At 37.7% G+C, this 13,408-nt stretch overlaps 1 protein-coding gene across 1 annotated transcript in view; it reads right to left on the reverse strand.

Moving 5' to 3' along the window:
- Positions 1-7,211, reverse strand: part of SLCO1C1 (solute carrier organic anion transporter family member 1C1) — a 48,639-nt gene extending 41,428 nt beyond the window's left edge. Inside the window, exons 1-3 of the mRNA XM_037514263.2 lie at positions 6,757-7,211; positions 2,799-2,952; positions 835-976 (exon numbers count right to left, since the gene is read on the reverse strand). Of these exons, the coding sequence (XP_037370160.1) occupies positions 835-976; positions 2,799-2,927 (271 nt within the window). The 5' untranslated portion in view covers positions 2,928-2,952; positions 6,757-7,211. The remainder of the gene's footprint in view (positions 1-834; positions 977-2,798; positions 2,953-6,756) is intronic.
- Between the last annotated feature and the right edge of the window lie 6,197 nt (positions 7,212-13,408).

Below are 13,408 nucleotides of genomic sequence, written 5' to 3' on the forward strand. Positions count from 1 at the left end.
CAATATGAATTCCAAAGGAGAGGAGAGAAAGAGAAAAGAAAGGAAGAAATTATTATGATAATTTGTCCCAAATTAACATCAGACACCAAACCACATATCCAGGAGGCTAAGACAGAGATGAACAGGATAAATGCCAGAAAATCTGTACCTCAGTACTTTCAAACTACAGAAAAGCAAAAGGTAATCAAAAATCCCTCAGAGAAGCAAGAGGAAAAAATAAATAAATAAAGCCACCCAAGAATAGAATTTTTATTGTCTGCTGAACTAATGTAAATGTTAATAGAATCCTTCTCCTCCCCTCCCCTCCCCTCCCCTCCCCTCCCTCCCCTCCCCTCCCCTCTCCTCCCCTCCCCTCCTCTGCTCTTTCTCTTCTCTTCTCTGTTCTATTCTTTTCTTTATAGTCCACTGGGCAGAAAACCCCTTGTGTGGTTTAGCTTCTCTGCAAATCATATTTTTGGAGAGCCCATTTAGATTCTTCCAAATTTTGAGTCACAAGGCTTCCTAGATACATGACTTCTAGAAAGACATCTCCCCATATACTTTCAATTCAAAATACAGAAAGCGTCTCACCCTCCCTTCTAGGACAGCCTGTCATTCTGATTGGAAACTCTCAACTGTGTGAGCCAAGGAGTAAACCACCTGCACCAGGAAATGTATTGTTGCTTATTGGGGGAGAGCAAATTGCCTCTATTACACTGTAGCACAAGTCATAGCAAATTCTTTTCCAAACAATACTTGATGAATAGGCTGATCCTCCAGACAACAGAGTGCCATGAGGATGTTGCCTAGGAGACCTGGTATTTAAAAGTAACGTCAGGCATCTGCAATACCTACCAATTTCGAAACTCCCATCAATAACTCCCAGCAGTGAAGAAGGAATATCAAACCTCCTCTCTATCTGAGTGATGGTGCTCTTCAGATAGCCGCCTGCCAGTGCTTTGGCAAAGTAAACAAATGACAAGGCACCCAAGAACACCTGAAAAACAGAACAGGACACACTGAATTTGAATCCAGCTCAAAACAGCACTGGTTATTTACTAAACAAACAGTTATACCAAAATGCAAATCAAATGCAATGGAGCAATGGAGCGATGGAGCGAGCTGGTTAGCATAGAAGATTTCTTTTTTTTTTTTTTTTCATGGTTTTCCTTTTTCTTTTTCTTTTTTTTTTCATTTTTTTATAATAAATTTTATTTTTATATTCCCCATACAATTGCAACCCCCCCCCCATTCTGATCCCAATCCCATTCAAGCCTGTAAGAGGCTTCCTTCAGTCTCAAACTCAGTAGACTGCCAAAACTTCAAATTGTCTTGGAAATAGATACTCATTAGGAAATGTTGAATGTCTTTTTTAACTTTCCCTTTCTTCCTCCTTCCTGTGAAGGACATTAAAAAGGATTCTTGGTTTTGAAAAGAAGATTTAGCATGGGGTGAGACAGAGAGGAAGGAGCCACTCACAGGTAAGAAAATAAAACAGAAAAAACCATGTACCCAACACTCAGCTTCTTATCCAAGTCTGGCATTTACTCATGATGATGTGTTTCTTGGGGATGGCTCATGCACCAGAAGGGGACAAAGAAGACTGAAAGAAACAGAATTCCTATTCCTTGTATTTATTTATTTTTCCTTGTGGCATTTAAAAAAAAATTGTTATTTTCTAAATTTTACATCATTGTTCATTTTTAAACAATATTTGCTCCCCCCACCCCAGGTATAGTCCCCAGAGTTTCCTTCACCAATGCGTGCCCGTGCACCATCACCTCAGTCCCCTGTGCTCCTCCCTCCCTCCCTCCCTCCCTCTGATCCCTCTCCCTCCTCCTCCCCTGCAGGATGTCTCTGATTTATAATTGTCTGTTTTTGTTTTGTTACACTGATGTCTTATTCCTTGTATTTAAGTTCAAGTTAAATTCATGCTCAAGTTGCTACTCAGTGCAAACAATTCTTCACTTTCTGGCTTGTGTGTTTTGCTAGAACTGGGTCTGGGATGGAGGATCCATAGGGCCAGCTAGCATTTCTATGCACATGTAGCTGTCAAATGAGTGTTTGGTATGAAGAAAGAACAGGCACTTGGAATCACACAGAGCACCACTATAAAGCAACCATGTCCCTGACTATGAGACAAAAAAAGGTCAGAGTTTCCATTTGTAAAAATAGGAGTATGAATGTCTTATAGGTGAAATGGTATCATGGTGCTTAGCACACTATCTGGTGCACAGTAGGTTGTTTCTTCTCTCCTTTCTGTTTAGGAGGGACATCGAATAAGCTAGGAAAGTCGTAGTTAGAATTTATTCTCCATGATCAGGCAGAGATTGCATTCACTGCTGGGAAGAGTGTGGTTTTAATAAACTGCATTTTTAGATGACTGAATCAAGAAGATGTGGTACATATACACAATGGAATATTACTCAGCAATCAAAAAAAGATAAACACATGCAATTTGCAGCAACATGGATGGAGCTGGAAGGGATCATGCTCAGCGAATTAAGCCAGAAAGAAAAAGAAAAATACCAGATAGTCTCACTCATAGCAGGAATCTAGAAAACCTAAATAAGGAAACAGGAAAAAGAATAAATATAAGAAAGAAAAAAGAAAAATCAACAAACAACTATGAACCAGAGATACACTATTGGGGGTGGGCAGGGAAAGGAGGGGATGAAGTCAAAATAAGGGGGTTGCAATTGTATGGGGAATTTAAGAACACTTTTTAAAAAGAAAAAAATAATTTGTAGCTACATCGTGAAGGAAATATCTCCGCAGAGAAGCAAGCACAGGGACTGCTCCTAATTCTGTTACTCTACCTTGAGTTCAGCACAGCAGGGGGGTTTTTCCTCTGAGGAGGAATATTCTGTTTTATAGGAAGGCCTCCCAACTGGTTGCACTGAATTTTTGCAGATTAGCTGGATATTTTCTTTGGATAAAGTGTCCATTATGAAAATGTTCCTTGACTCCAATCTGTCAAATAGATTTTAAAATAAAATAAAATAAATAATAATAAAAGCATTTAATTCAAATCTACAGTTCATTAATTTTTTTTTTCCACAGTAAAATTACAACTCTGCAGACAGAGTTTAACATGAAGCTACCTTATTTTACCACGGTAAGTTGGCAACATTTTTCAATTAAAATCCACCAGGATATTTGATGAACTAATCCTGCTATTGAAATGCTGTAGCCCACATTCTTCTGCAATTCCTCCAGTTTAAGCCTCATTATGGCAAAGAATAAATTTAAATGTTGCCTTTGGAATAAATAATGAGGGTGAATTTTTCTAACTTTGTGGTCTTGCCAGCTTAAATCCGAGGCAAGCAGGAAAGGAAGAAGACATTCGAATTCAACCATTTGAATATTGATTAACAAGAATGAAGTCTTTAAAGCCTTTAAATCTCTCTTAGCTAAATGGAGAGAAAGGATGAATGCCCATTGGTCTCACAGCACCTGTGACTCCTGTAGGCCTGTAAGAGCCAACATAATGCTTCAGACAGGACCAAAAAAGAGAAGAGGTTTAATCTGTCATTTTAGTTTGATAGATAAGGCTGCAGCATGATCTGTGTGCCTCAGGCTTAGATTTAATTCAGGCAAAGAAGGTAGCCTTTGGCCTGTCAAAAAGTAAAAAAGAACTTCCTTCCTCTGTTTAATTCCCCCACCTTCAGCCCTGAGTAGGGTCACATCCTTGAAACCTGTTTTCTTCCTGGTCAAATCAGTATTTATATATGCTAGTTCCCTTCTTTAGGATTCCATGTGGCTCAGTCCCTGCCTTATAAGGTAATTCTTTTTTTTTTTTTTAAATTTATAAGGTAATTCTAAGACAAGGGATCTAAAACTGCAGTGACTTCTGGGTCACTCTAATTAATCACCAGATGATGTATTTGTCCATTCATAGAGATATTTATATTCTCATCACACTAACTAAAGGAATAGCATTCATTTGAGGAAGTCAGAATTACCCTGATAACAAAATCTCATTAAGAGAGCCCAAAAGGAGAGACTTCAGACCAAATCTGGAGATGCTGCATTGTATAGATTCTAAATCAAATCCTAGCAAATATAAATTAATAATCTATAAGATTTTGTTTATAAATGCAGCAATTAAGCAATATTAAAAACTTTTTTCAACTAAAATTATCACTTTAATAACTCAAAATTGTTGTATATGTATATCAAACACCACATCAAACCTTAAAGGTAAAATTTATTTTTTTTATTATTCATACTATAGATAAGCTGGAAAATTAGAATCCAAATGAAAAAATAATTTCATTTTTTTCTTCTCAGCAGATGCAAATCATCAGGTGATAAAATTCAACATCCATTCCTGATTTTAAAAAGACAAAATTTAAAACCTAAGAAAACAGGGATTCTTCTTTGGCTGTCTCATCTGATATCAGCAGCAAGCTTCACAGATACTATTCTTATTATACCCACTGGGTCACTGAAACTACTTTCCAGAACAGTGTTTTGCCAGAACATTGAAAAGTGTGTTTGGAAGACACTGGGTTATACAATTTTGAATAGGCATCTTTGCTGTATAACTATTAACTACCTTTACAGTCCCAGGAGACCCATTGCTTATAATGAAAAAAAAAACAAAAAAAAACTAGATGGCATAAATAGCCAACAAATTTTGGGTAGTCATACAGTGAACTCTTTGAAGCTGTTAAAATCATTGTAAAGACATATTATATTTCCATTATCGAGTTGATTTTTAAAATTCAGAGTATAAAGCAGTATATATAACACTTTAAAAGATACACATGTACTTACATATGTGTATGTGTAGAAATAAAGCTTCAGAAAGCTTTAAAATAAAGCTTAATCATTTCTGGTTGGTGACAATCCAGATGATTTTCATTTAATTTTTAAGCTTTATTTCTTATTGAAGTAAGATTGGTTTACATTGCTATTTGTATTTTGGAATTATAGGATCCCACCTGCTTGTGATATTACAGTAGTGCTCCCTCTACCAAAGCATCCATAGTCCTCCACCAGAGTCCATTGTGCTCCCTCCCCATTTTGTCTCGCCCTTACCTCTTTCCCTCCCCTTCAGAATGTCTCAATTCTATAGTTTAACCATATTTATCACAAAAAATTCAAAATATTAAATATATGAAACACCATGAACAAAGTGGGAGGAAGCACAATGGACTATGGTGGAGGACTATGGGTGCTTGGGTAGTGGGTGTGATGTAGTAACAACACCTGAAGTGGGAAAGCCTATAATTGTAAAACATAAGCAACTTTATAAAACAGTTACCTCAATTAAAAAGAAAAGAAAAAGAATCGTGACTATATAAAACATTTAAAAATACAAATTGAATGTTTTTAATTTACAGTTTAAAATGCAATTCTCTTCCAAGAATTAAATTCAAATTGGCCTATCAGTTTAGGGTTCAGATATCATATTTCCTGTCAGACACAATATTATTAAAACCAGGAACCAAAAAATGCAAACAAATTATTTAATAAAACACACTATCATTTATACTAAAAGTAACTTTAAAATTCAGAGAGGTTACATCTAGAATACTAAAGCCAAAAAGAAAAAAAATCATACTGAAAACAATTTTGATCACTTGAGCTACTGAAACACATTGACATCTTGTTTTGGAGATGTTGATAAAAATCACTCTAACAAAAACCAAGAGAACATAGCCTCAGTGTAGCTGATATTGTGATAGGACAAAATATTCTCCTGCTTAAAGTATTGATGCTGCATAGTTCTACTGAATATGTCCTTTCATATTAATGGTTTATTTTCATATCATCTCAAATACAGTATGTTTCAAGGAGGTCACAGCTTAGGAACATTGAGAAGGGTCTCCCTGAAAATATTCTCTCTCTCTCTCTCTCTCTCTCTCTCTCTCTCTCTCTCTCTCTGCATTTGTAAGTGCCAAGGTAGCACCTTCTTTGAAATAATTTGCATTTGGCAATTGTTCTCCCACCAGCTGAATAAATTCCTCTAGAAGAGGATCATGGGCAAAGTTTTCATCCAGCACTCTGGGTGGAGTATGACTTATTTCTGAGGCCAAGTTAAAATAAGCTTAGCAGTTTTTCTTCATTTCAGTTTGAAAACAAAACACTGAATTCTGTGTTCACATGGATTTGCAAATCGATCTTCCAGTCTTTACAGAATGCAATGGCCTGGGAGGTTGTAGTTAGACCAGGCAGATACTGAGCCTCTGTGCCTGCTCCAGTGACATACACTTTCTCCAGTGTCAGCTTCCAGAAACTCCCAGTCCATCAGTCTCTTCCCTTAGTTACCTCCCATGGGGAGGACCTCTGGATCACTGGTCTCTGGACACCAGGATTTCCCCCTTCAGGAGGAAAAATAAGCTCATGGTACTTGCTGACGAGTGTGTTGTTTAGAGATATGTAATATATAAATAATAAGTAATTGGGTCAGATTCAGATTTAGTAAGTACTATTTAAGTGCCAGATGATTTCTAGACTTTCTGTTAATCTCTACAACCGAACAGGGTTAACATTATAAATCCCACTTTGGAGTTAATGATAAGGCTCAGAGCAGTTGTGACTTGTCAAAAGCTACCCTGTGAATAAGCCTCAAAGGCAAAATCTGAACCCAGATGTGCATTTATCTGACTTCTTTAACCAACCTCACAGGGGCCCAAGGACTTTCATAGAGCAGCATGACGGGTCAATGCAAGGAATGCAGAAATTAAGGGTCTAGCCATCTCTCTCCTGTGAGCTCAGGTGTTTGAGTCACAAAAATGGAATGCAGAGAACCAAACCAAACCTTACCTGGAGGTAGAGATCAGAGACAGCCAGTTCCTCTCAGTGAGCTCAGGGAGAAGCTGGACCACACTCCATGGACTGAAGCACAGAGGGGAAATTCTTGGAACAGTTTTGCCAGGAGGGGAGTATGTGGATGCACAGAGACAGTGGGTTAGGAGAAAGAAAAGATGAAGGGCCTGGTCTCACCCCTGGGCAATCCCTTCTCTTCCTCTTCTCTCCTGGCCTCTTTTTTCTGGCAGCCTGAAGAGAACTTGCCACGCTGGCAAAGCCACTGACGTGCATCTCAGCTCTCAGGGCACAGAGAGAGCTGAAGCCTTTGAGCCATTGCTTTGCAATTTGCTGCAAGTTTAAGGCCACACGTGATAAAGCTTTCTTTATGGGAGAGAATGAAAAAAGAAAAGACCACTTGTGATCTAACTTGCCGATTTCCAGAAAACACAACTCTGCAGGGGGCTGAGGGTGCAGGAACAGAAGCAGGAGGAGGGACGGAAGTTTGTAACAAAGCTCCTTCCTTCTCCTTCCAAGAAGTTTTTAAGCCAGCAGCAACTTGATGGGATCCTGAGATCCTTCCTCTTCTTCTTCTTCTCCTTCTTCTTCTTCTTCTTTTTAAATGCTCATGAACTAAATGTCTGCTTGGTTTCATTTCCCATTGGGATTCCAGAATCTGCACTGACCACAAATCAGGTCAGGATCAAGGCTCTGCATCTATACAGCAAGAGTTAATTCTCAGAGAAAGACATTTAATCAGTTGCTCATATCCACAATTCCTAGGAGATTCAAAAATGGAATAAAAGAAAAGCATTGAATGTTTTGGCATTCAATTGTTTGTTCTATCTAATTTCAATGAAAGAAAACTCCTTTCACTGAGAAATTCTACAATTGTAATAAATTCTTTTTCTGAATACCATTTTAGAGGATTTTGAGCAGCATGAGCTTGTGTTTGGTTTGTATGAATAAATGAATTTACTACAGGAATTTTCTGTGGCCCATCATATTCTTAAATTACGTTGACTGTGGCCTTGTCACATCACATTGCTGAGTCTCAATTTCTTCTATAAAGCAGAATTTTTATTAAAAAAAATAACTGAGTTACAGGGTTGTTTTAAGGATTGAATTACATCATGTATTCAACAGTGCATTGCAAAAAACTAAGCACGAAATGGCTAGAAGGTATCATTACATATGTAATCAGTTCACTTTCTGGTCAGGAGCATTAATTAATAAATATTATAAGCACATTTTAAAGGAGAAAAAGGATTTAAGAAAATAAAATAATAAACCTTAACGTGAAGTAGTGGTGTGCCCTAACTTTGAAAACAAAATTTTTTAAAACAATTCAAGGCATCAGAAATTGTGAGAAAACAATTGGTTTTATAGTTTTCATTGTGTCTAACAGGGGGCCATTTGTGCATATGAAACACTATTTACCGGAGAAAAGTACAAAGGGCCTGTTTTTCCTCACCAGGAAATGAGAGTCTCTCCAGAAAATAGGATTTGGTCTGTCCCCAATTTGCTTAAATTCATCCTCTAATATGATTCCCTGTCTGACTTCTGTAGTCCACAGTTAATGCTATTATATTCAATGTACATAAAACCTACCTTACATGAGATTCAGGGCTTCTCATGGATAGCCTTGCCTTGGATTTATCATACTTTCATATTCAAGGCCAGAGGTCAGCAAAAATTTCCTATAACCCCTTACAAATAGTAAATATTTTAAGTTGTACAGGCCATACAATCTCTTGCTCAACCACTCAACTCAATTTTCCACTACATCTACTTATTACATAAATGTTTTTATAGCAGAAACCATTTTAGCTTGATAAATTAGGGTCCATCACTGTCCTGATGACTCAGTAACTGAGAAAGCAAAAGGGCCAGGTGGTAACCTCAACTTCAGGGAAACAGAATGGTCATCTCCCCTGATAAGAGTATCTCTCCTTGGAAGCTACTTCCTCTTAAGAAGGAAATCAAAAGAGCCAGAGACAGGAAGCAAAATAAACTGGTAATTAGGCATAGTCCTGAGGAAAACAATCTCTGCTTTCACCCTTTAATTCTAACTCCCCTAGTACTTGGACTACTGGACAAACAGCAACAAATCCTGGTGGCCTGTGAAGTGTGGACTGCATTACATCTGGCCACTCCCCGGCCACACAGGGTGCCAGCCAGCACTCTGACTCAATGTTTAGGAGGGTGTCCCCACGTTCTCAAGACTGAACCCTCCTGTCCCACTGTCAAGGATGGCTTTTGCTGCTTAACAGCCATTTCATGATGGGCAAGAGCTTTCATTATGTGGGACGATTGTGTAGCCTTGTGCCTTTACCATCACTGTATTCTCATCCCAAAGGTGTCAAACTGCTAGTCCCTGGGAAACGGTCAGTATGTGAAGTCATATGACAAGAGAGACTTTCACTATAACTAAAGTTGAAGACCTTAAAATAGGGAGATTATCTGGGTTCAGTCTAATTTCATGAGCCCTTATAAGAAAAGCACTTTCTCCAGCTGCAGACAGAAGACATGAAGCAGAAGAGCAGAGTCTCATAGTGTGAAAAGGAATCACATGCCAGATCACATGCTTGTTTGAAGACAGAGTGGAGGTTGAGAGAGCATGGCCAGAAGGAATGCAGGTGACTTTCAGAACCTGAGAGAGCTTCCTAAGGACAGCCAACAAAAAATGGGGACCTCAGTCCTATAACTTTGAGGAACTGCATTCTTCCAACCACCTTAGTGAGCTCCGGAGCAGATTCTACTATTGAAATCTGGAGATGGCAGAGAGAGCGCAGGCTGGCAGACACCTTGCTTTCAGTCTTATGGAAGATGAAAAGCAGAAATTTCAATCAGTCACATCTGCACTCCTAAAATAACAGACCTGTGAGCCAATGCATTTGCATTTTTTAAGTACCAAGTTTGTGGCAATTCACTATGGTAGAAATAGAAAATCAACACATCATTTCTATCTACTTTGAAGGCCTTGAGGACTAGAAACCAGCCTTCAATGAATTCACCTTTGGCATCTGGCAGGGAAAAGCCAGTCAAATTAAAAACAGAACCAGGGTAGGTCCTCTCAGTGCCAGCTATGAAGTGTGTTGCACTCCCTCACCCCCATCCAGAGATGACTGGTCCCGGGAGCCCAGAGCATCCCAGACAGTGCTGCAGCCCCCATAGTTCTTCAGATCTGACAGATGGTCACATTAGTGGACTTGGGCTTGTGCCAGCCATAATGCCAAAAAGAATGATTGGGATGTAAAGGAGCTCCAGGGCTCAGTAAGCAAGATTATTGCTTCCATCTAGCCCAACCAGGAGAAAGTTTTCCAATTATTTAAGAACTGATCTTGTTTGTGCTTTCTTTTCCTTTGCAGGCTGTGGTACCCACAGGTTCATGGGCTACAGTGGACATACAGGTAATCTGCAGAACCGGACCAAGTATGGCTGTGTGTGAAAAAGACCTACTCATCTCCCTGAGGCTTTCTAGCTCAGGCCCCACTAAAGCTTCTCATCACTGCCCTTTTTACCCTACTTTGTAAATTTCTTCCTTACCTAAGATCAATTTTGATAGCAACTATGTGCAGGAAGGAGATGAAGGCTCAGACTGGATAACCTAGCTATTGCCTCCCTTCCATTGAGGACTAGAACACCATTAAGAGGAGGATCCTAGAGAGTTTGGATAAAATTCACCCCTCAAGAAGGCAGTCAGTCTTGCTCTGTTTGCTATATTGAGGGTAGTTGGAGCACACATGTGTGTGAGCATGTGTGTGTCTGTTTGTGTATGCCTGCATGTGCACAAGGAGATAAAGAAATTGTACATATATAAAATGTGTAAATGTTTGTCAGATATAATTTGCCTAAGACATAGACATATATAGATGGCTGGTTGCTTTGGTGAAGGGATTGTTTGAAAAACACACTTGTAGGGACAATGCCAGACAGAAGTTGGGATTTTGTCGGAGAAGTAATGGGGAAGTCAGAATGTGCAGGCTGAAGGATTAATTCCTTGGAAATTTTAGGTAGAAATCACATTTTTTTAGTTTGTTTCTGAAGACATTTGAGTTAATTAAAACACTGAGCATTCTGAATCAGAGTTTTCAAACATGCAGAACAAAAAATAAATCTGAGTCTGTGCAACCAAATGTACCATGTATTGGGAGTTGGTAGATAATCTTTGTAGGGTGAATGTAGCATTTATAGTATAAATGGCAGCATCGTCTCTTTCATGGGACTGACTCTGAAACTAAATGCCAGAAACCTGTGTATTGTGGACTTAGTACTATTCGGTTGTAGAAGGGACCAGCTTAGCTGCAGAAAGTTAGATTAAGGTTAATGCAGCTAAGAATTCAACAGTGATAGGAATGGGTGAAGGGAACATGGGAGAAGAAGCTCTCAGGCGCCCCTGGAAATTGCAGCAGAACCAGTTCTCACTACTACACAGAGGCTCACGGATGCCTTCAGAAGACTGGATGGAGGACTTGGGTTGTACAAATAACTACATCATACATGGTAACACAGATTTATGTTTATATTATACATTGTCTTCACATTGTAACACCCACATTGATTATCTGTCACATAATTCTAATATTTTGGAGTATATATTTACTGTAATATTAGTATGAATATAAAAACAAGAGGCACTTCCTGTAATTCTGGCAAGAAAGGAGCATCATTATCATGTCTAAGCTAAAAAATGATAAAAATAAATACAATTTATCTAATGTTTACTGTATGCATTCTACTTTTTACAAAACATCTATTAGCCATTAGCTAAGTCACTTGACAAGTACTTGTGATAGGATGATATGAAATATTGCTACACATATTAAGTGCAAGGTACATGTGAGAGAACAAGATTTGTTTCAATTGCAAAATGATCACCACTTAATTTCAATGCCTTGTGTTTCTAAAAGTTGATAAACTTGGAAATCAAGCAATAAACACATTCAGGGGTGTTGAGAGTGGTGAGAATTATATTGTTAAAAATTTCATATACAAATGATACCCCCTATACTGTTATTTTGCTTGGCAGTTATTTGAAAATATTGCTTTTTAGGAAGAGTAAATTAAGTTAATCCAATACTCTCTGGTTTACAACTATCCTACAAAGTCAAGTATTTGGGATATGCTAATATGAACTTTCCAATAACAATTTTTTTTGTTTTTGTTCAGGAAGAGACACTGTCTTATCAGAGTAATGCTTTTATCAGAAATCTCAACAAATTTTAACAGCCACACAAAACCTAAATTATATTAGCCAAACCTAGCCAAAACCCAAAATCTCCTGGATTAAAATAAAAGTTTTTGAATTGCATATCCTAATACCATTACAGAAAACTAGGGAGAATCTCATTTTCATTTTGCATTGAGCTTCAGAATACTTATAAAAGCACCAATTTTCATTTTGTGAGTTGCATGAATAAAATTTCTGGTAAGAAATATCAGGGGCTACTCCTCAGCCAACAAGTTTGTCCTTGTTGGAACAAAAATGGTATGTGTTCTTCTGGGAGAATATATGAAGAATGAATAGGTAAGCAGACATAATATGGCAAACATCATGCAAGCATTTCACAGAAAATGGTGATTTTTTTTTAAGCAACTGAACAAATATATACTCTGAGTCAAGCCACTGAAGCCCCACTCTCAGGTAATATACAGATATATTAGGATTATTATTTCAAGACAGCCACATTATAGTACTTGATTGTGCTCATTAATAGCTAAAATGAAATATCTGATATATTATGGTTTTTCGTGTGTATCATAAAAATAATCAGTGAATTTTTAAAAGAAAGGTGCTAGGAAATTCTATCAACCAACTAGTTATATACACAAAAAAAAATCTTTAAAGAGTTACTTTTATTTTTATTTTATTTTATTTTTTTTTACATTTGCAAACTAAAGTCTGGTTTATTGTTTCATTTGTCAAGGTTTTCGGCCACAGAGTAGAAACATTTAAATGAACGATTTAAGTCGAGCTAATCTTTTTGAGATTGTCCATTTATTCAAAACATTAAACTTAATTGGTGTTTCAAGACAGATTACTTTTTGCTTCCCATCTTGTTTGTCTTAACTCTCACCACTGCCTTCCTGCTGATTCCTTTTATTAGATTCCTTCAGTCTCATAACTGAAGTTAATGTATATTTCCATTACCACCAATAAGTGTATTTTTTTTAAATAATAAATTTTATTTTTATATTCCCCCATACAATTGCAAAAGCCCCATTCTGACCCCAATCCTTCCCTTCCTGCCCCCCACCCCCCAAAAAGTGTCTCTGGTTCATAGTTTTTTGTTGATTTTGATTTTCACTTTCTTATATTCATTTTCCTGGTCCCTTATTTAAGTTTTCTAGATTCCTGCTATGAGTGAGACCATCTGGTATTTTTCTTTTTCTTTTTGGCTTATTTCACTGAGCATGATCCCTTCCAGCACCATCCATGTTGCTGCAAATTGCATGTGTTTATCTTTTTTGAATGCTGAGTAATATTCCATGGTATATATGTACCACATCTTCTTGATCCAGTCATCTATTTTTGGGCATTTGGGCTGTTTCCAAAGCTTAGCTATTGTAAATAGTGCTGCTATAAACATAGGGGTGCAGGTGGTCTTTGGAATTGATGTTTCTGTGTCCTTTGGGTAAATACCTAGGAGTGGAATTGCTGGATCAT

Source organism: Talpa occidentalis, unplaced genomic scaffold, assembly GCF_014898055.3.
Source record: "Talpa occidentalis isolate TD23 unplaced genomic scaffold, MPIMG_talOcc4v2.1 talOcc4.16, whole genome shotgun sequence".
Taxonomy (NCBI): domain Eukaryota; kingdom Metazoa; phylum Chordata; class Mammalia; order Eulipotyphla; family Talpidae; genus Talpa; species Talpa occidentalis.